Source organism: Gobio gobio (assembly GCF_949357685.1).
Source record: "Gobio gobio genome assembly, chromosome: 14".
NCBI lineage: Eukaryota > Metazoa > Chordata > Actinopteri > Cypriniformes > Gobionidae > Gobio > Gobio gobio.
The window spans coordinates 43851719-43873048 of NC_137107.1; the positions used below are offsets into that span (position 1 = coordinate 43851719).

Sequence of the window (21330 nt, forward strand, 5' to 3'; positions counted from 1 at the left end):
CTTCCCTCTCTGTTGTAAATGAACACAGTTTCTGCTCACGTGTGAGATTTGCTTCTGCACGTACGTCATAATGCGACAGGAAGCTCGCGCTCCAGAATGCCGTGAATGCGCTCAGGACCGTTGGCCGAGGCTATGGATTACAGGTAATAATGTTGTAAATAATGTTCAGTTTCTTGCACAGGCCGATCGTTTCGCTTCATAAAACCTCAATGTATCGTCAGGAGCCACGTGTATAAATGTAGTTTTGCCTGTAAGTTTTTTTGACTCTCAAAGTGACAGCCATTGACTTGCATTATATGAATCACAGAGGACCATGGTCTTAGCTAAAAAGCTTCTTTACGTTTCCACTGAAGAAAAAAATACACCTACATCTTGGATCGGAGAGTAAATTAACAGCAAATGTAAATTTTTGGGTGAACTAGACCTTTAACTAAAACTAAAACTATTAAAAACCTTTTTATTAACTGAAATAAAGTGTATATATATACATACACTGAACAAAATGATAAACGGGTAAACCCAGCCTGATCTGCCGGCGATTTGATTTCGCCCTGCAGCTCAGTCTGGAAACCTGTACATTCATTTCTACTGCTTCTGTTACACTTTTGCGGGAACCAATCACAGACTGGCTTATCCACCTGGCGCGCTATTGGCGGGTTTAACCATAGATATACATTATAAAGGCTAGAGTCTTACGGCGGAGTCTCTAACGTCATCACCGGCGGCCATCTTGTCACAGGCAAGCTTTCTGGCGGGCTCTGTGGTGCCTGATGTAAGGCGAGTGATCTGCGCGAACACAACTACTCTTATCTCGCTGAAATCCTGACGGATTTACAAACGGTTTGGTTTCTTACAAACGTTATTAACGTGGCTATAATTCTGAAGAATGTAGCAAGTTATGGTTATTTAAAAAGTGCATGCACCATTAAAACACAATGTTACGAGTGAGTGAGCTGACTGTGACAAGATGGCCGCCAGGTGCGGACGTTGACCTCCATTGGCCAGCAGCGCGGGGACGGGACATCTAGCCTTTATTATGTATATCTATGGGTTTAACGCGATGACGGATAGAGAAGCGATGTGTCGTTGCCCGTTGATCACGCCTCTTGTAGTCTGATTGGTGGAAGGACTATCCAATTGCGTAGAGAATCATTTAAATTATTCTCGTTGACCATGCCTCTTGTAGTCTGATTGGTTGTAGGACTATCCAATTGCGTAGAGAGTCATTTAAATTATTCTCGTTGACCACGCCTCTTGTAGTCTGATTGGTTGTAGGACTATCCAATTGCACAATAAAAGGCCACTCTAAAATTTGCAGTTTTACTGTATTTTGGGGGTCCGGGGGGGTCAGAAAACCAGTCAGTATCTGGTGTGACCACTACTTGCCTCACGCAGTGCAACACATCTCCTTCACATAGAGTTGATCAGGTTGTTAATTCACCTTTCGCCGCAAGTTTGATTAACAGGCGATCGGACCAATCACAGCGCAGAATCTGCCGTTTTGTCCGACAAAGCAGTCAGACTCAGGAGAGTTAGTAGATTAACGTTGGTGGACTTGAACTTGGAAAAATGGTGTGTACTGGCATCTTTCCGTGGTTGAAACAACATTTCTTTTAGTGTTCATTCATATTTATTTCGTGCTTATCAATGAACTACAAGGAAGAGATAATCAGTTCACGAGCAGCTTTAACTGAGGCGCTACAGCAAACATGACACATTAAAGAGCCACAAAACTTTTTAAAAAAATGACAATTTCAAAGTTGAGACTTTGTTTCATATCAAAAGTAACTTGCTCTGTCCTGTCTGTCTGCGTGTTGTCGGTATCCTCTTTGCTCCGCGATGTATTTTCTCTACATGAGAACTTGTGTGGCGTGAGAGCACCATGGCTTGTCGGACATAGCAACAGTAACTAAAGCGGGCGGGTCTTTGCGAACGGTCAATTGTGGCCTGTGGAATTATGGTCTTCAATTGCACCTAACATTTTTATATAGCAATAATTTCACATTTAATCTACAAATTAATGTCGAGACAACAAAAATTGTAGAAACAATTTTAAATATTTGTTTAATGGCATCTTTTTATGAAAGAAGGCCAGTATCACCGATACCATTACTGCTACTGATATCTCTATGAAACTGATTTTGTTTCTCAATTTCAACCATTATAGCCATTCAAAGCTCTCAATTTGAACAATTATTAGGCTTTAAAAATATAACAACTTTTAATTTAAAAGCTGCAGTCCGTAACTTTTTGCGCTCTAGCGGTTAATAACCAGAACTGCATGCGTCTTGCAGAAGAACAATGTAGCCGGAGCTACTTCTCTCTGTTTATGTCTATGGCGAGTCACGCAGGGACTGTGCTCCTCCGCAGCGGTTCCTACCAGTCCGGTCTGAAATAGTCCCAATATAAACAAGTGAACCATAATGATTCAGGGTAAGACAAAAACACGGTTTGGAAAATGGATTCATGTTGTACATTCTCATTATATCATTTTTGTAAATCTTGAACACAAAAAAAGTTACGATCAGCAGTTTTAAGTGAACTTCAAATCCATTATAATAAATGCCACATTTTACCTGCGCTTCACTATATCACGGCTCAGTTTTTTCTATTTGGCTCAGTCAGACCCATTCAGATTTTTACTTGACCCTGTGAAAATGCACAAAACGTTATTGTTTTCGTTGTTTTTGACTCATGTAACCTTGTAAACAGTGCTTTAAAGATGTTCAGGTAGGTATGAGTCGTGTGTGTGTGTCTGGTTCACTGACGGGCGCACCAGAACCGCATTGCATTCTCTTTTGTGTCTTATGGTTTAAAAGCATTTGCATGAATAAGAGCATGATCATATAATGTAACGCTAGCCAAAGGATGACGGAAAAATGGATGCTGTTATAATTTGCATTAAATATTTTTAACACATTAAACTAAAAAAAAATGAATCGCATGTGTTAACGCATTAATTTTGACAGCCCACATATATATATATATATATACATATATATATATATATATATATATATATATATATATATATATATATATATATATATATATATATATATATATATATATATATATATATATATATATATATATATATATATATATATATAAAATATAAAATATTAGATGAAAAACTTGCCTTGCCTTAGATGAAATGTTGCCTTGGCAGTTGAAGCACTAAAATTACTAACCGTATAAAAATACAAACTAAAGCAAAAAATAAATTCAACCTAAATATTAAAACTTAAAAGAAAAGACAAAAGTTAAAAAACTAAATTACAAAAAAAATGAAAACAAAAATATGCATATTAATAAAAACTACAATAGCATATAAATACTCAAATAAAACTGCAAAATATAGTAGTGACAAAAAAAAATTTGTAGACAGTAAAAAGTACATACTGCACAGTATTTAGTAAGCAGTAGCATTTCATTCTAAGCTCAAAGCTAGTTTGACGCTAGCAGTGTTTTGTACGGGTTGTTGTATATTTAAGTAGCGCTAAAGATAGTGGCTACAGCTCATTATCTTTGAGTAAAGTGTGTACTGCAGCTGTAAATAATTGCAGACTAAGAGCACGTGTGCATGTGTAATTGAGAGAATCGCCGGGCGTGTTCCTGGAGTTTTAGTAAAGTACCTGGAGTACGCGTCTTTATGGTGGATGATGGGAGCTTTTAGGTAATTATCCTGTGGTAATAACAGGGAACATTCTCTTGGGTGCTACACACACACATACCTGTGAGCCTCCGCCAAATTGCACATGCACACACAGTGTGACTGCCTAAGGGTCGGAGGTAACCACAGCGATGTGCAGACATAAACAGACACAAGTTAAATTGGGTCATTGTTCAAGATGTGGGCCATTTTGTCAAGTTTAGTCAGCTATTTAGGAAAATGCCCTGTAGAGGGTCTGAGCATGATGATGTCATCACAGACATCTCTTTGAACATCCTTGTTAACCTAAACTGTTCCCAAGAGATTTGCCCTACATTGCTTTCCCCCCCATGTCGTTCCTAGAAATGTTTCTGCATCTACAGGACCTTAAAGACGTCGATGTCCTACTGTTTAAATATGACTGACTCACATTTAACACAGGACTTGCAATAACTCACTTATCCTTATTTGTTTTTGGGTCATAGGTCAGGTGGTTCCTTTTGAAATTTAGTCTCTTAAACTCTTGGTTCAAGAGTTTTCAATTCATTTGATTGAAATCCCATGCCTAGTTTTCCGTGGATGGAACAGGATTCCGTGCTTGTAAAGGTCTGTGAGTGCCTGGGCGACTGATAAAATGTTGATCACTTCCCTGGACCTTTGACCCAGCTTTAAAAACACATTGCTCAACGGCTTTCAAACTGAACTACATGGGCTTTATCAACATCTCTGGACACATTTTGACGCTAAACTGATGCTGACGACCTAAAACTGCAAGCAATATTGAGCTGTTTACATCCTTTAGAAAGGATTTGAGCCACCTGGAAAATGGAGACCAGTGTACTTGTAACCAGTCCAAACCGATATAAAGCCACAAAAAAAATTTTTTTTGAACCACCATAAAAATAATTTTAGGGTGCAAACCTATACCTGGACAATCAAATATATGATGTTCGAAGATATAAAATATATGAATACACTGCTCTTCCAAAGTTTGGGGTGTTTTTTTATTTATTTATTTATGTCTTTTTAATTTAGAAATGAATACTTACATCCAGCAAATGCATTAAATTGATCAAAAGTGACAGTAAAGATATTTATAATGTTATAAAATATTTCAAACAGTGCTGTTCCTTTGAAATGTACAAAAATAGGACATTTTAAATAATAATATTTTAAAATATCACAATTTTACTGTATTTTACTGTATTCAAAGGCAGCCTTTGTGAGCATAAGCAAAAAAAAAAACATTTATAAAAGACAAAAACATTTATAAATCTCACTGACCCCAAACTTTTGAATGATAGTATACTCTATTTATATACATATACAGTTATTATTGCTGCAAGTAAAAAGGGCACCTCATTGATCAATATGCACACTGCCCCTTAAAATAATATTACACTGTCTTAACCTATATATTCTATGTTAAAGCTAGGGTGTGCATTTTAGGGCGTTTTCACACCTGAAAGTCCGCACCAAGGTCCGAACCGAAGTTCATGTTTTGATACTTTTTATACATTCGGATAGTTTTGGTTTGGTTTCACATTGCAATTATGTGAGCGGACTTTACATGACGCACTTGCGTCCACTCGTCATCATCTATGTGGGCGGCATCTGGACATTGATTGGTTTGTAAACGGACGTACGTCTGACGTCAGCGTCTTTGACAAGAATGAATGAACGGACGCATATCGTTGCCACTATTGAAAGGTGCGCATTGCTTGACTATTTTTTATTCATTACGTTTAAAAGGGGACATTTCAAGCTTTATATACACATATTTCTCATGTTTGTGAGGCAAGTAGCCTGCTGAGTTTTGGTTTATTTGAGACGCGCTCCAGTTCATGTGTAAAGCATGTGATCGTTCCCGCCATTATTGTCTGCTATAGACTATTTGCTTCTTATTTATTAAATCCAGGCAATTATCTGATTAAACGTTGCTTAAAATTAAGATACAATTTATACAAAACGAAATTCCCATTAAAGTAGAATCATACAATATTTAGTTCAAAATTATTTCTGACTTTCTGTCTTCTGACATATTGCGCATATTTTCACTTTTCATAATCAATGTAGCCTAGATTGAATTTAAAAATAACATTATAATATTTAAACATAAACAGGAACTTCCTGTAAATGGTCTGAAAGTCCGAACCATACAGAAAATGCTTTCACACTAGAAACGAACCGAACCTTTGTTCAGTTTGATCCGGACCGAGACTACCTCTATTCGTCGGACCAAATTTCATCTGTTTGGTCCGGACCGTGGTACGGGGGAGGTTTCACACCTGCAATTTTGATTCGGACCAAACTGAAAAGTCCGAAAATCCGGACCAAACAAGGTAGGTGTGAAAACGTCCTTAGACAGACCAGTAAAAGCAAGCTAGCTTTGAAAGCATGAGATCCCACCCTCCCTTCTGAGTGTCTCTAAGGCCACGCCTCCTTCAAAACACATGAACTTCCACAGCCAGAGCAGAGTCTGCAAAGCGTCACGAGACGAGAGACGGCGTTAAATTACATCATGTCTCAAAGCGCATAACATTACAATAATAATGAACTCAAACAACTTGGAGAGATCTGACTTGTACCACCTGACTGCTGCAGATTCATTTCGGAATTGATAGTGTTGACATCACTGATCTATATAAATGACTGGATTGCTCATCGCGTTCTAAACTGGCGGAGAAGCCACCGGAAGTGTTCGGGCGGCCATCTTACTATTCCCTACCAACAGAGGGCATCATTGAGGTACAGCCAAAACATTGACCTAAAATCACACGATTTGCAGCATCTCAGCCTCACAGGATTAGTTTTACGATATATGTATGCAAATTAATAGTTACTTCAGATGTTATCTGTAATGTTTATGGTCTTTTCAGAGAGGATGAGTCATATATTGAAATCGTTAATGTGGGTGTGACTACTGCACACTGCCGATATTTGTGATACACTGAAGTGTCTCATCCACCCGCCGAGCTGATGTTCTCTACTATAATGAATATGAACGTAACTTTTTAATAAGCAGGGGAAATTCCTGACTTTAAACAAATAACTATTTACATGCTTAGGACGTTTGTGTTGCGTACAGACTTCAAATATAAAAACACTGACTCGTTAGGCAATATTTTCTCAGTAAAACCATGTAATTTCCTATTGATTCAATAGAACGCGTGAGCTTACCAAGGAATACCAACATGGCGGTGCGAAGGCTTCACTTTTTATGACGTCATGAGCAATCCAGTCATTTATATAGATCAGTGGTTGCCGTAGGTTTGGTTTAGGAGGAACTGTCTGTCTACAACTCTGCATAGCCTCATGAAACGCTGATGATGTGTAATGTCTTAAACGGCTATAATCACGGCCAGCAATGGGACATTTACTCAGTCATTCTATGTGCATTGTGCCATGCTAGACAGCCCTGCTTGCAAGGAAATTTAATTGGTCAAAGATCTTGCTCCAGATTTAACATCAAATACATTCTCATTGGATGTTATTTTGCATTTTTGCTTTCAGTGCGGAACGACAAAACACTTGCTGTAGCCTTCTGACTTTTTATGAGAAAAGTAGGATTATGTGATGTGGAAAAAAAATTCCCTCCCTTCTATATATCTTTTTTTCTCACTATGGTCGGAATATATATGAATATTTATGTCTGCTTATGTGCCCATTTTTACCTACAAACTCAAATGTGACATATCAAGGCTTTATCGAACATAAGTTCTCATAAGAACAAACAAATGCAGCTCTCCTACCACTTTCCCAGGATCTCCTTTTTGTCCCGGCGATCCAACCAGAAGCGAAAAGTATGTCGGCTCCACCTCAAAGCTCTGGAAATCGTCGAAAGCTGGAAGAGTCACAGTTTGGACGGCAAACCTTGGAGTGCGTGGTGTGACGTAAGGCATTTTAGGTTTGTCAGGATTGACTTTGGGGGTTTCCAGAGTTTTTGGTGGTTTGTTTGGTGCAGCGGTGGTGAACGGAGTGGATTTGGGTGTTGGGAGGCTTTTTTTGGGTGAGGCGTTTGGGGCAAGGGTGGATTTTAGGGTTGGTAGTGTTGTGTAGGGTTTGGATTTGGGCGGGAGTGGCTTTTTGTTGGTTGGCGATGGTCTTTTGGAGGTGGTCGGTTCTGGTTTTAGAATGTTTTTTTGTTTCTTGTTAGGATTGATAGGCTGAGCACCAGTAGAAGTATTCTTCGTAGGGTTGATCTTGGTGGGCTTTGGCGCAAGAATTGGCTTCTTTACTGTGGGTTTTACAGCTGTTGGTTTGGAGGGTTTTGGTGGCGTAGTTTTGGATCCAGTTGTTTTTGAACTTCCAAGTTTGGACGAGGTTGGTCGAGCAATTGTGGGCTTTGGTTCAGAAGACTTTGTTGCGCTCAATTTTGGAGATGTCTTTCCTGGAGTGGGTTTGGATCCAGCTGGTTTTGTGGGGGTAAGCCAGACCGCAGGTTTTGAAGCAGTCGGCTTGGGTGTCCTGAGAGTAGGTTTGGGGGTGACAGAATTTAAATATCCCCAAGATAAAGGAGGTTCAAGTCCTGTTTGCATCAAGGAAAGCGGTGGAGGTGTGGTAGAGGAAGGCTTAGGTCGTACGCCATTGTTCATTCTCGTAGCAGACCCTACTGCACCATTTATGGATGTCCAAAGGAAATTAGTGGGAGTGAAAGTGAAAGTGCGATTAGGTGGTAATGTGTGGGCCAATAGTGGTGGGGCGTGTCGGGATGGGAGGGGAAGTAGAGCGGGAGGCGCTGGCCTGTAAGTGTCATTTTCTCTGCACTGCCTACGGATGGCGCTGCAATAATTCTGCTGGGCTTGTGCCGAGGGCACTACATCAAATTGACAAACCGCCCCCTCAAAGGGTACCGCACCCGGAAGCAAAGCGCTGTTGCCGCCCAAGCGGAATGTTCCACGAGGGTTCAGACGTTCCGGAAGTATGGGGAGTTTCTGTGTAACTCCACCGTTGCTCTCCGAGCAGGGAGAGTGTAGGGTCACTGATCGCCCGTTTAGAACGAAGGCTAGATGATGCCAGCGTCCGTCATGGAGGTTGTATGGGAAGACCGCGGCATTCCCATGGCCGGCGTGAAGCGTTAGCTTGCCGGGCGAAATTTCCAGCCCTAGCTGGATCCGAGTCCCAGATAGGACGGAGAAGAGATATGCTGAGTTTAAGCGGTGAGATCGGACGCTCAGGATAATAGTGCAGTTCCAGAAGAGTTCTGGTGGGAACACAGAGCGTGTCGCAGTGGTAACTCGTGCCCGTGTTGTGAGGATGACTCCAGAGTGGAGGGAGATGACACCAGCGGGAACGGCGCGAGAACCGAGCTCAGCACGCAGAGCCAACCGCTGCAACACGTCCACATCTGCAACACAAACCCAAACACATCTTAATACACACATATACATATTCACAGTTATACATATCATCTATTATATATATATATATATGATTATATTAGATTACACTTTATTGTCATTGTGCAGAAATGCAGTAAGCATAACCAGAAGTGCACAGAGCAATATTTATAAATATGTGTATACACCGATCAGGCATAACATTATGATGATATTGTTATATTCTAATATTGTGTTGGCCTCCCTTTTGCTGCCAAAACAGCCCTGACCCGTCGAGGCATGGATTCCACTAGACCCCTGAAGGTGTGCTGTGATCTCTGGCACCAAGATGTTAGGAGCAGATCCTTTAAGTCCTGTAAGTTGTGAGGTGGGGCCTCCATGGATCAGACTTGTTTGTTCAGCACATCCCACAGATGCTCGATTGGACTGAGATCTGAGGAATTTGGAGGCCAAGTCAACACCTCAAACTCGTGCTCCTCAAACCTAAACCGTTTTTGCTTTGTGGCAGGAGCATTATCTGCTGAAAGAGCCACAGCCACCAGGAAATACCGTTTCCATGAAAGGGTGTATATGGTCTGCAACAATGCTTAGATAGGTGGTACGTGTCAAAGTAACATCCACATAGATGGCAGGACCCAAGGTTTCCCACCAGAACATTGCCCAAAGCATCACTGCCTCCGCCAGCTTGCCTTCTTCCCGTAGTGCATTCCGGTGCCATGTGTTCCCCAGGTAAGCGACGCACACACCCATCCACGTGTTGTAAAAGAAAACGTGATTCATCAGACCACCTTCTTCCATTGCTCCGTGGTCCAGTTCTGATGCTCAGTTCTGTGGTGGACAGGGGTCAGCATGGGCACCCTGACTGGCCTGTGGCTATGCAGCCCCATACGCCAACAAACTCTGATGCACTGTGTAATCTGACACTTTTCTATCAGAACCAGCATTAACGTATTGAGCAATTTGAGCTCGCATGTTTGATCAGACTACACGGGCCAGCCTTCACTCCCTATGTGCATCAATGAGCCTTGGCCGTCCATGACCCTGTCGCCGGTTCGCCACTGTTCCTTCCTTGGAGCAATTTTGATAGAGACTGACCACTGCAGACCGGAAACAGGCCACAAGAGCTGCAGTTTTGGAGATGCTCTGACCCAGTCGTCTAGCCATCACAATTTGGCCGTTGTCAAACTCGCTCAAATCCTCACGCCCCTTTTTCCCTGCTTCTAACGCATCAACTTTGAGGGGAAAAAAATGTTCACTTGCTGCCTAATAAATCCCACCCATTAACAGGTGCCGTGATGAGGAGATGCTCAGTGTTTTTCATTCATATGGTCATAATGTTATGCCTGATCGGTGTATACACCACAGTATAAAATATTATTATGGTTCTATAAACTGTGCAAGGTTTGAGGCACAGAAAGTGGAGACCAGCTCAGTGCAACCGACAAGGAATACAAATCTGGAAGGATAGCATTTAGACAGCTAACACATATGAACACATAAAAGCCATAAAACTTTCATTCTGATTTCATTGCATCTTTAGGAGGTCCACGGCTCCCCATTACATCATTTTAATGTGCTAATTCAGTTTCGAGCCATGTGTGTTAAATTCCAGCAGGAAAACATCCTTTGAGGCTAAAAAAGAAGCAGCGAGTTAACAGCTGCGTGTCTGTATCGGATGCCAAAACTCTAGGGCTACAAGCTGGCTTTTGACAAGGAAAAGTTGCGAAGTTATCACAGTGAACTTGTGCGTGTGTGTGCTTCACTTGGGTCAGGGTTGGCTTCGCGAGGCCAGGACAGAGCCATGGGGACGTATGGGAACAGCACTAGAAACTACTTCATTCACACAATAGCACACTGTCTGAATGATGCGTAAATGAGCATCTGTTTGTGTTTCATGCCCATATCATGAATCAATAAGTCAGCAAAACTGTGAAGGACTATCAATGGTTTTGGCACTGGGCATGTTCCCGTGGTGCCATCAGCCAATCTGTGTTGTCATGAAGTCATTTTTAGATGGCCCAGAGTACATTCATCAATAAGACGAGAGCTATTTATTTCATTGCTTTGTAGTATTAAGAAATATTAGCATATTTAATCAAAAGTTCAAATTTTGCTGAGCTTGTCACAATGCATCTTGAAATTCTCCATGATACATGTGATGCTTCCTCATAATTTGGCCAAATTTTCGCCAAAACAAGCACCATGAAGACTTTCATCTGAGATCTGGAGAAAATTACAGTATATTTATTTATATATATATAGTAATTTAAAGTAGGTTAAGTCAGCTGATGAACTCGCTGAACTCTCATTGCTGTGAACGGATCTGTAGATGCATCATAACATTATTCCCAGGCCTTTTCATATGTTGAGTTCAGCATGAATCAGCAGTCAAGAGGGAACATGATGTCATGTTTAATATAAAAAAGACACACACACACACACACTCACACTCATTCATGTAAAAGGGTTATAGGACATGCTTAACTGAGGGAAAAGAACTGAGCAATGTTTGGCAGGAGAAAGGGTAAAAGTGGGGTAAGGAAACTCATACGTATGTGAAGGTTTGCGTTTCATGAATCAGGGTATAAAGTTTAATGTTGTAAAACTTTCCAAACTTAGTGGAAAGTGTAAGAACATGAAACTTTATTATTGTGCAATAATTCAGTGGCCTCAAAAATCTAGTTTTAACCACATTTCCCCCCCTAAATTTCCAATGCAATCCCACATATAATGTTGCATGTTTACATCTTTCACATCTTACCTTCAAAGAGTACTTGGGTGAATCCAAAAGAAGTACAATAAAGTAGAATACACAGAAGAAGAGCTCTCCTAGAGAAACACAGAGAGAAAGACACAGTTACTCATTTGAATTTCCACTATTATGCGGGTAGCTGCTGAGTTAGATGTTGAATCAGACCTTTACATAACAGAAGCCACTTGTCAAAACATCATCATTACAATGGAGGTACACATTTCAGGCTTCTTGCACTGGCCTCGACCCAAACAACTGGAACATTTTTACTGGCAAAACCATCTTTCCGGAGTGAACCATCAAACTGATGGATGATGCCGGCCGGTTAAATGTATTTCCATGTTTATAGTGAATGAAAACATTGTGTGTGTTTTTAGTTTCTTTTCTTTCGTTTGGAAATGGTCAAAACACGCATACAAATGTATACTTAAGAAGTACAGCAAGTCTCTTTAAGCCTAAGGCAAGTCATTTCACTCTGCGACCATCTTTGAAACGCCTTTCTGCCAGTTATTTCAGTCATCAGTCACGCAAGTATAGCTCCTATCTCTTTGAATGGGAAAACAGTAAATTCTCCAAAGCTTACAATTAAATTTCATATTTGAAATCACATGAAATCTGACAAAAACTGTCTCATATATTTTGTTTCTAAATGCTCATATACATGCCAAAAAAAGCATACATAGTCATATGAGTGCACTGTCTTTATATATCTAAAGTCTTTGAGTAAATTTAGTACAGAGCTTAATTACGGTTACACAACGTGGACAAAATTAAATGGATTTTCCGAGTGGAGCAAAATTAGCATAGGAATATGTAAGGACTGCAGCAATACTTATTATTTCATGTTATGAAATCCAATAAATGGTCAATTTTTAAAGCCTATAAAAACACTAAAAACTAAAACCAGTCATTTTAAAATGCTACAAGTGAATCTATGCATCACAACAATATAATGTGCATTACTGTTCAAAATATTTTGGGGAAATTAATCAATTTTGTTCAGCAAAGATGCATTAATAGATTTCCATTGCAAATACATGCTGTTCTTTTACATTTTCCATTCATCAAAACTGTATCATGTTTCCCACAAAAATATTATGCAGTAAAAATCTATCTTAAGGGGATAGTTCACCCAAAAATGAAAATTAGCCCGTGATTTACTCCCCCTCAAGCCATCCTAGGTGTATATGACATTCTTCTTTCAGACGAATACAATTTGAGTTTATTAAAATATGTCTTGGCTAATCCAAGCTTTATAATGGCAGTGAATGGCAACCCAAAATTTGAAGCCCAAAAAAGTGCATCTATCCATCATATAACTGCTCCTCATGGCTCCGGGGGGTTAATAAAGGCCTTCTGAAGTGAATTTATTGGTTTGTGTAAGAAAAATATCCATATTTAACACGTTATAATGTAAAATATCTAGCTTCGTAAGTTGAATACCGAAGGTGGTCCGCAGGAAGCTAGATGTTTTACGTTATTACTTCTTAAATATGGATATTTCTAAATATGGATACATCACTTCGCTTCAGATGGCCTTTATTAACCCCCGGAGCTGTGTGGAGCAGTTATATGATGGATAGATGCACTTTTTGAGCTTCAAATTTTGGGCTGCCATTCACTGCCATTATAAAGTTTGGAAGAGCCAGGACATTTTTTAATATAACTCAGATTTTATTCGTCTGAAAGAAGAATGTCATATACACCTAGAATGACTTGAGGGAGAGTAAATCATGGGCTAATTTTCATTTTTGGGTGAACTATCCCTTTAAACATTGATAATCATATGACTGAATAAGATCACATGACAATGAAGTCTGCTGAAAATTCAGCTTTGACATCAAAGGAATACATTTTATTTTAAATAGAAAAGTTATTTTAAATTGTAATAATATTTCACAATATTACAGTTTTAAAAAGTTATAAACTTTTTAATGGTTTTGTTTGATTTTTATTTTGAGATGTGGTAAATATTACATTTAACGGTGTTTAACTGAATGTCATATGACGGCAAAGATAATCAATATAATACCCCTCTAACATCGACTTACCTTAGCAAACCACACTAATACTACAGTGAAACTGTTAGACTTTATGTGTGACGATACCACAAAGGAACCTCAGATGTAGTTTTTTGCCAGACTGACCCAGTTGAACTTTGACCTTTGAACCCTAACCTCTGATTTCACAGGCACATGAAAGAGGAAGTGACCCACAGGGGAAGGATTTCAATTATGATTGGCAGGGTAGACGGAGCGCTCCAAACCCCCACTGTGTATGCGGACATGTTTGTGTGAGTGTGTGTGTGCCTTCTGACAGCTGCTTTAAACATTACCTGGTGACCACAAAACACACACACTTTTATCTATCACACACACACACACATGCAACGAGGCCCTAGACTCCCCCAGGATACCCGTACCTGAGTCAGGAAGTGAAGCGTCTCGCCACAGAGTTTCTCAGCCAATCAGAACAGGAGAAACACCGGCCAGTCTGACCTCACAGTTAGTAAGCCACCGCAAACAGATGAGTGAGAAACAGTGTGTGTGTGTGTGTGTCGCTGCTGAATGTGCTCTTTCTATTGTGTGTGTTCACTGCAGAGAATTACTCATGTATGTGTCAAGCATCTCCTGAGTCTCATAAACACTGTGTGAGTGAATATTTGTATATTGCAATAACAGAAATCATATCTATATGATTTAAAGTTTTGATTTTGAACGCATAGGAACGTGTTAAATTGAGCTGACAGACTCTCAGAGATGCTAAAACATCCAATAGCTGAAGTCAAAGCAGATTTAGAAGAGAAAGTGAATGAATACAGTCAGTGAGTAAAACCAGTTTGAGACATCCAAGGACATTTCTAGTTGGAAAATGTAATTAAAATAAATACTCATTATAATTAGCTTATATAAGGTCATTAGAAGTCAATGGTATGTCCTCATTTAAAGTAAAAGCGTGTGTGTAGTGTCAATAGCGTATTTAGCTCATGTTTCCCTTTTGCAGGCCTAGTTATTTAGTGAGTGGAATTTTCTCAATGGTAGCAACCACATGTACACACACACACACACTAACACACACTATGTACACAGACGACTAAAAAGAGCCATCCTTGCATACAACAACCCTTCTCTTTCTCTCTTACTTCAGTAATAGAAGAGTGGAAAATTCCTTCCGTTCGGCGCACAGTGATGGACATTGATGAGGAAGAACATGACCCCTGCTCTACAACACCATCCAATTCACTCCTTCATTTTAGCTGCAAAATAGCCTACAAGTTTGTGTAAAAATCTGGATGTACTAAGTGTATATGAAGGAAACAAGCACATATATCTCTCACTCAGAGAGGACCAAAATCATTATATTCCTGTCTGGTCTGGAGTTGGTGAAATGTAGGGCGCACCCTGGCGGACAGTGGCGGAAGGGCAAGGTATCCGGTTACAGGCCGCTCAGTTTAAAACGGAGCGCTCACCGGCGACAAAATAAAACAAACGAACAGCGGTAGAGAGCTCAGACCAGACCGCACAAGATGCACTAAAGCATAGGAACCATAAATATAATTATGAAACGGATAGTTGATTGTTCAATTCAGCGTTTCAGCAGTGCTAAAATATCAAATATGACAGGGAAACACCTGTTCACCAGCTACTGTAGCCTATATATCACTGCGCACCTCAGTTACACCTCAGGGACTACATCTTTTAGCGGAAGCGCCTCAATTGCTTAATAAAATAACTTTTATGCCAACCTGTGTCCTTATTGTGAAATGACGTCTGTAATTGAACAGCATCACCACACTACAATTTCTGTAGTGATTCAGATTCAAGTTAGCTGGAAGCTGTTCAAATGGTTAATTTCCAAGATTGACTAATGGATTTTTCCCTTAGTTTCGTTATTATTTATTCCTATGAACTAAAGGGACTTTTTTCCTGCTTTCCTGCCCCAAAATACGTGCAATGCATTTGGGTAGCAAGCTATCATATAATATGTGGTTTACTGGTTGTCAGAATGGTATTTATAACACACACACACCATAAACGATCACACATGACCAAAATAAGTCACAGAAAACACACTTTCTCATCACAGCTCTGAAATATGTAGGCCTAAATAAAACTCACAGAGTGTTTTATACCTGATTAAACATCTGCTTGTCTTGAACGCTAACAAACTTTAGGTTTGGTTCCTTGAATGTGAATTTATGACATAAACACGAGCGTTTTAATAGATTGTCGCATAAAACATTCCAGGGACGTTATAAATGGGAATGTTAACCTCTCAAGCTACAATTTCATTAGTCCTGCCCTACATCTAGTTGTTCTGTCAGCTATTCTAGACCTGAACAGGTTATTCATTCATTCATTCATTCGTCCACTCGCATCGCGGGCATCAGAGCCACAGTTGAGGGTGTGAGGAACGGAAGTCTTGTTTGTTTAGCGTCTCTGTGTGGTTTGACTGTGATGCTCAGTTGCAAATACACACGTACGCATACAAACATAAACGCACACTGAGCCTATTTTGAACGAACGTCTCCAAGAATGCCATGTTTCCACGAGCGCCAAGAATAGAACCTAGTGCGCAAGAGTATATCGGAAGCGAAGACAATCGATTCATCTTCATCTTGAGGCGAAATAAACTCTACACTGATGATGATACTGATTGGACAATAAAATAATAAAACAAAAACAAAACAAAGAAACTCGACAGATTATTAATATGACAACATGCAGAGTTAATTCAGGATAAGTGGGACATTTTCCCAGTCACCTCAATAACAGAGTCCCTAGATAAACATACATTATAAATTAGCCTACTGGAGTTTTTACTATGAATGAATGAATGAAGTGTTACCAGAAAAGCTATTTATATGTTTTAATATAAAGTAAAAAATATATATATTATTGGAATAAAATACAATTGAAAATCCATAAAGGACCTATAAAAGACAAAGACGAGAATGCGTTTTATGTAAACGGCCCCTTGGAGTTAGAAATGAACCCAAAGACCCGATCCACAGTCAAGAACACGCACTATGCCAATGCGCAAAAGTTTAAACTGACCTTGGAGTTCTTGGACCTCTTCAGAAACCTATGCTGCCTGCGCGTAATGATGGTCAAGAGCTGGCTCGTGCACATCTCTGCTGGTACACCTGGACCCTTTCAGTTAAAGATCGGGTTCTGTTCAGTTCTGAACGCCGGCCAAGCAACACAGGTAGAGCGGTGCGCGCGAACAAGCGCCCATTCACCCGGCACCAACACACACAAACCAGCGCGCCCTGCGCAAACATCCAGTCACCAAGCGCTCTTTGTCTCCGGCGTTACCGGGGAACGGAGGTGCCCGACCTGCATGACTGACCCGTTAAGTAGGTACCTGATATGAGGTAAAAGTGAAACTTACTTTGCCACCAGACGAGAGGTTCTGCGGACTCTCCTTCGGGTCGCTAAATTCATTTGTATTCATTTGTCCCGGCAGTCAAAATCCTGATCCGTTAATCTGCGTGACTGCGTCGCTGCCCGAGAGCGCGAGCCGTCGTCTCATGCATCGGATAAACCGTTGTGCGGAATGAGCACGATCTCCCACCGGTCTGCTGCGCGCGACACCACCATAAATCCCTCCCGTGGAGCGACGGGAATAATCCGCGGGCGATTCTGTCCGGTCCTGCCCGGGTGCTGTAGGCATTTATGCCGGGTTGGCAACAGCTACAGCAGCTACTGGATGTTTGGTGCTTGGGGGGTTTGAGGAGTCAGGAGTGGAAGTTTCATCCTTTTTCCTTTTTTAAATAGCAGTTTGGAGAGCAGCTGTGGCGAGCGCCGGGTGTCGGGTTACACGGCAGCCGTACACAACGCCCCTTGTGGGAGGGCACACCGGGGCACCTCAGCCCCTGCCAAGGTTAGGTTACCAATGGGCTTTTCTCACTTCAAGATGTAAACCCAGGGTCAATTTTAAGGCAGGATTAAAGCTGGATTTTCTTTTTCCAGGTTTTGTATTTCATAATAGTTTTACTGGTAAGACATTTTTTATGCACTGGCCAATTTAAGCTTTTCATAGTGTGTTGTTTCAGACTAGTGGAAAGAAAGCATCTAAAATACAGTTAAGTGTTCATTTTATTGTTCTTTATCCATCTGCACCGTTAGATCTCAATTACAGTACATCTTTAAAGGCCATTTTCACTATTGTCATGTCTTTCATAATTATTAATTTTGCAACATTAAATTTTTCCCTGAGCAATAATAGTGGAATATTAAATGGCTGTTTTGTGTCTATAAATTGATTAAAAAAAATAAACCAACTCTGACAAATGTTCAATGGAGTAAAAAGAAATGACAAATAGCCCCAGTCTCCTTTATTTATGTTTTTAAAAAGATTTGACAAATGCAGCATGCAAAAGACTTGACTCTTAAAATGTTGCCACGTAAATCCACTAATAAATAATATTATTTCTTCCCTCCAGTTAACATATTTGCAGACATGGTTTTACATTTAGAAGTCAACATGAAATAAAATGTACTAATACAAGTTCCTGGTATTTGTATTCTTCTTTAAGTTGTGATTTTCCATTGATGTCCCCTGATTCTCCCCATCACCCACCTGCAACAGAAGCACTTTTCCCCATCCGATCAATAGTTGATGGATAAAATCAAGTCTCAGCCCTACGAAATTCTGGAAGTGTCAGAAGTTTTGAGGTGCAGTCCTGCAGTGTGACTTCTCTTATGACAACCGTCAAAAACAAAAAAACAAAAGGATCGCAGGACCTGATGACGCAATTAGTGAGACAACAACAAACGACCACTTTCTGCACATACACGTCTTTGTTTGTATTGGCTGAATAGATCTTCTACGCGGCTGCTGCTGCTGCTGCTGCTGCTGCTGCTGTTATTGCTGCTGGTTATTGCTGCTGCTGCTCATTGCTGCTGTAGGTTATCGCTGCTGCTGTAGATTATTGCTGCTGCTGCTTATTGCTACTGTAGGTTATTGCTGCTGCTGGTTATCGCTGCTGCTGGTTGTTATTGCTGCTGCTGCTGGTTATTGCTGCTGCTGCTGCTTATTGCTGCTGTAGGTTATTGCTGCTGCTGCTGCTTATTGCTGCTGTAGGTTATTGCTGCTGCTGCTGCTGCTGCTTATTGCTGCTGTAGGTTATTGCTGCTGCTATAGGTTATTACTGTTGCTGCTTATTGCTGCTGTAGGTTATTGCTGCTGCTGTAGATTATTGCTGCTGCTGCTTATTGCTACTGTAGGTTATTGCTGCTGCTGCTTATTGCTACTGTAGGTTATTGCTGCTGTAGGTTATTGCTGCTGCTGCTTATTGCTACTGTAGGTTATTGCTGCTGCTGCTGCTTATTGCTGCTGTAGGTTATTGCTGCTGCTGCTTATTGCTACTGTAGGTTATTGCTGCTGTAGGTTATTGCTGCTGCTGCTTATTGCTGCTGTAGGTTATTGCTGCCGCTATAGGTTATTACTGCTGCTGCTTATTGCTGCTGTAGGTTATTGCTGCTGCTATTGTTGCTACTATAGGTTATTGCTGCTGCTGCTTATTGCTGCTGTAGGTTATTGCTGCTGCTATTGTTGCTGCTATAGGTTATTGCTGCTGCTATTGCTGCTGTAGGTTATTGCTGCTGCTGCTTATTTCTGCTGTAGGTTTTTGCTGCTGCTGCTGCTTATTGCTGCTGTAGGTTATTGCTGCTGCTGCTATTGCTGCTGCTATAGGTTATTTGCTGCTGCTGCTGCTATAGGTTATTGCTGCTGCTGCTGCTGCTATAGGTTATTGCTGCTGCTGCTGCTTATTGCTGCTGTAGGTTATTGCTGCTGCTGTTATAGGTTATTGCTGCTGCTGCTGCTGCTGCTGCTGCTGCTATAGGTTATTACTGTTGTTGCTGCTGCTGTTATTACTGCTGCTGGTGTTATTACTGTTGCTGCTGTTTTTGCTGCTGCTGTTATTACTGCTGCTGCCGTTGGTTATTACTGCTGCTGCTGTTATTACTGCTGCTGTTTTTGCTGCTGCTGCTGTTATTACTGTCGCTGCTGTTATTACTGCTGCTGCAGTTTTTGCTGCTGCTGTTGGTTATTACTGCTGCTGTTATTGCTGCTGCTGCTGTTATTACTGTTGCTGCTGCTGTTATTACTACTGCTGCTGCTTTTATTGATGCTGCTGTTAGTTATTACTGCTACTGTTGGTTATTACTGCTGCTGTTATTGCTGCTGCTGCTGCTGCTGTTATTACTGCTGCTGCTATTTTTGATGCTGCTGTTATTGCTGCTGCTGCTATTATTATTGCTGCTTCTGTTAGTTATTACTGCTGCTGTTATTGCTGCTGCTGCTGCTGTTATTATTGCTGCTGCTGTTAGTTATTACTGCTGCTGTTGGTTATTACTGCTGCTGTTATTGCTGCTGCTGCTGTTATTACTGCTGCTGCTGTTGTTGATGCTGCTGCTGCAGTTATTATTGCTGCTGCTGCTGTTAGTTATTACTGTTGCTGCTGTTTTTGCTGCTGCTGCTGTTTTTGCTGCTGCTGTTATTGCTGCTGCTGTTGGTTATTACTGCTGCTGTTATTGCTGCTGCTGCTGTTATTACTGTTGCTGCTGCTGTTATTACTGCTGCTGCTTTTATTGATGCTGCTGCTGTTAGTTATTACTGCTGCTGTTGGTTATTACTGCTGCTGTTATTGCTGCTGCTGCTGTTATTACTGCTGCTGCTGTTATTGATGCTGCTGCTGTTAGTTATTACTGCTGCTGTTGGTTATTACTGCTGCTGTTATTACTGCTGCTGCTGTTATTATTGCTGCTGCTGTTATTATTGCTGCTGCTGTTAGTTATTACTGCTGCTGTTATTGCTGCTGCTGTTTTTGCTGCTGTTGCTGTTATTGCTGCTGCTGTTTTTGCTGCTGCTGCTGCTGCTGTTATTGCTGCTGTTTTTGCTGCTGTTGCTGTTATTGCTGCTGTTGTTTTTGCTGCTGCTTCTGTTATTACTGTTGCTGCTGTTATTGCTGCTGTTGCTGTTGGGTATTACTGCTGCTGTTGGTTATTGCTGCTGTTACTACTGTAGGTTTTTGCTGCTGCTGTTTATTGTTGCTGTTGGTTGTTGCTGTTGGTTATTGCTGCTGTTACCACTGTAGGTTGTTGCTGTTGGTTATTGCTGCTGTTACTACTGTAGGTTGTTGCTGTTGGTTATTGCTGCTGTTACCACTGTAGGTTGTTGCTGTTGGTTATTGCTGCTGTTACTACTGTAGGTTGTTGCTGTTGGTTATTGCTGGTGGTGGTGATTATTGCTGCTGCTGTTGCTGTTACTACTGTTGGTTATTGCTGCTGTTGTTATTGCTGTTGTTGTTGGAATCAATATCGTATCGAATCGTGATGAACCATCCGATTTACACACTTAGTGCCATCTAGAGTTTTATGACAGACCTTTATATCGTACAGTGTGAACCCAGCTTTATACTACTGAAGGATTATGTTGTTTCTGACTCTAAACCTTTAGGATAGCAATGCTAACTTCTGGAGCAGGGCTTTATAACATATAGGATTAAAGAACACACTTAAATGTAGAGGTTCTTTACCGGCATCGATGGTCCCATTAAGAACCTTTAACATCCA

At 40.7% G+C, this 21330-nt stretch overlaps 1 protein-coding gene across 1 annotated transcript in view; it reads right to left on the reverse strand.

The window, feature by feature from the left end:
- Positions 1–17532, reverse strand: part of col27a1a (collagen, type XXVII, alpha 1a) — an 87678-nt gene extending 70146 nt beyond the window's left edge. The window contains exons 1-3 of the mRNA XM_079835627.1: positions 17141–17532; positions 11756–11823; positions 7408–9002 (exon numbers count right to left, since the gene is read on the reverse strand). Of these exons, the coding sequence (XP_079691753.1) occupies positions 7408–9002; positions 11756–11823; positions 17141–17193 (1716 nt within the window). The 5' untranslated portion in view covers positions 17194–17532. The remainder of the gene's footprint in view (positions 1–7407; positions 9003–11755; positions 11824–17140) is intronic.
- Positions 17533–21330: the final 3798 nt, after the last annotated feature.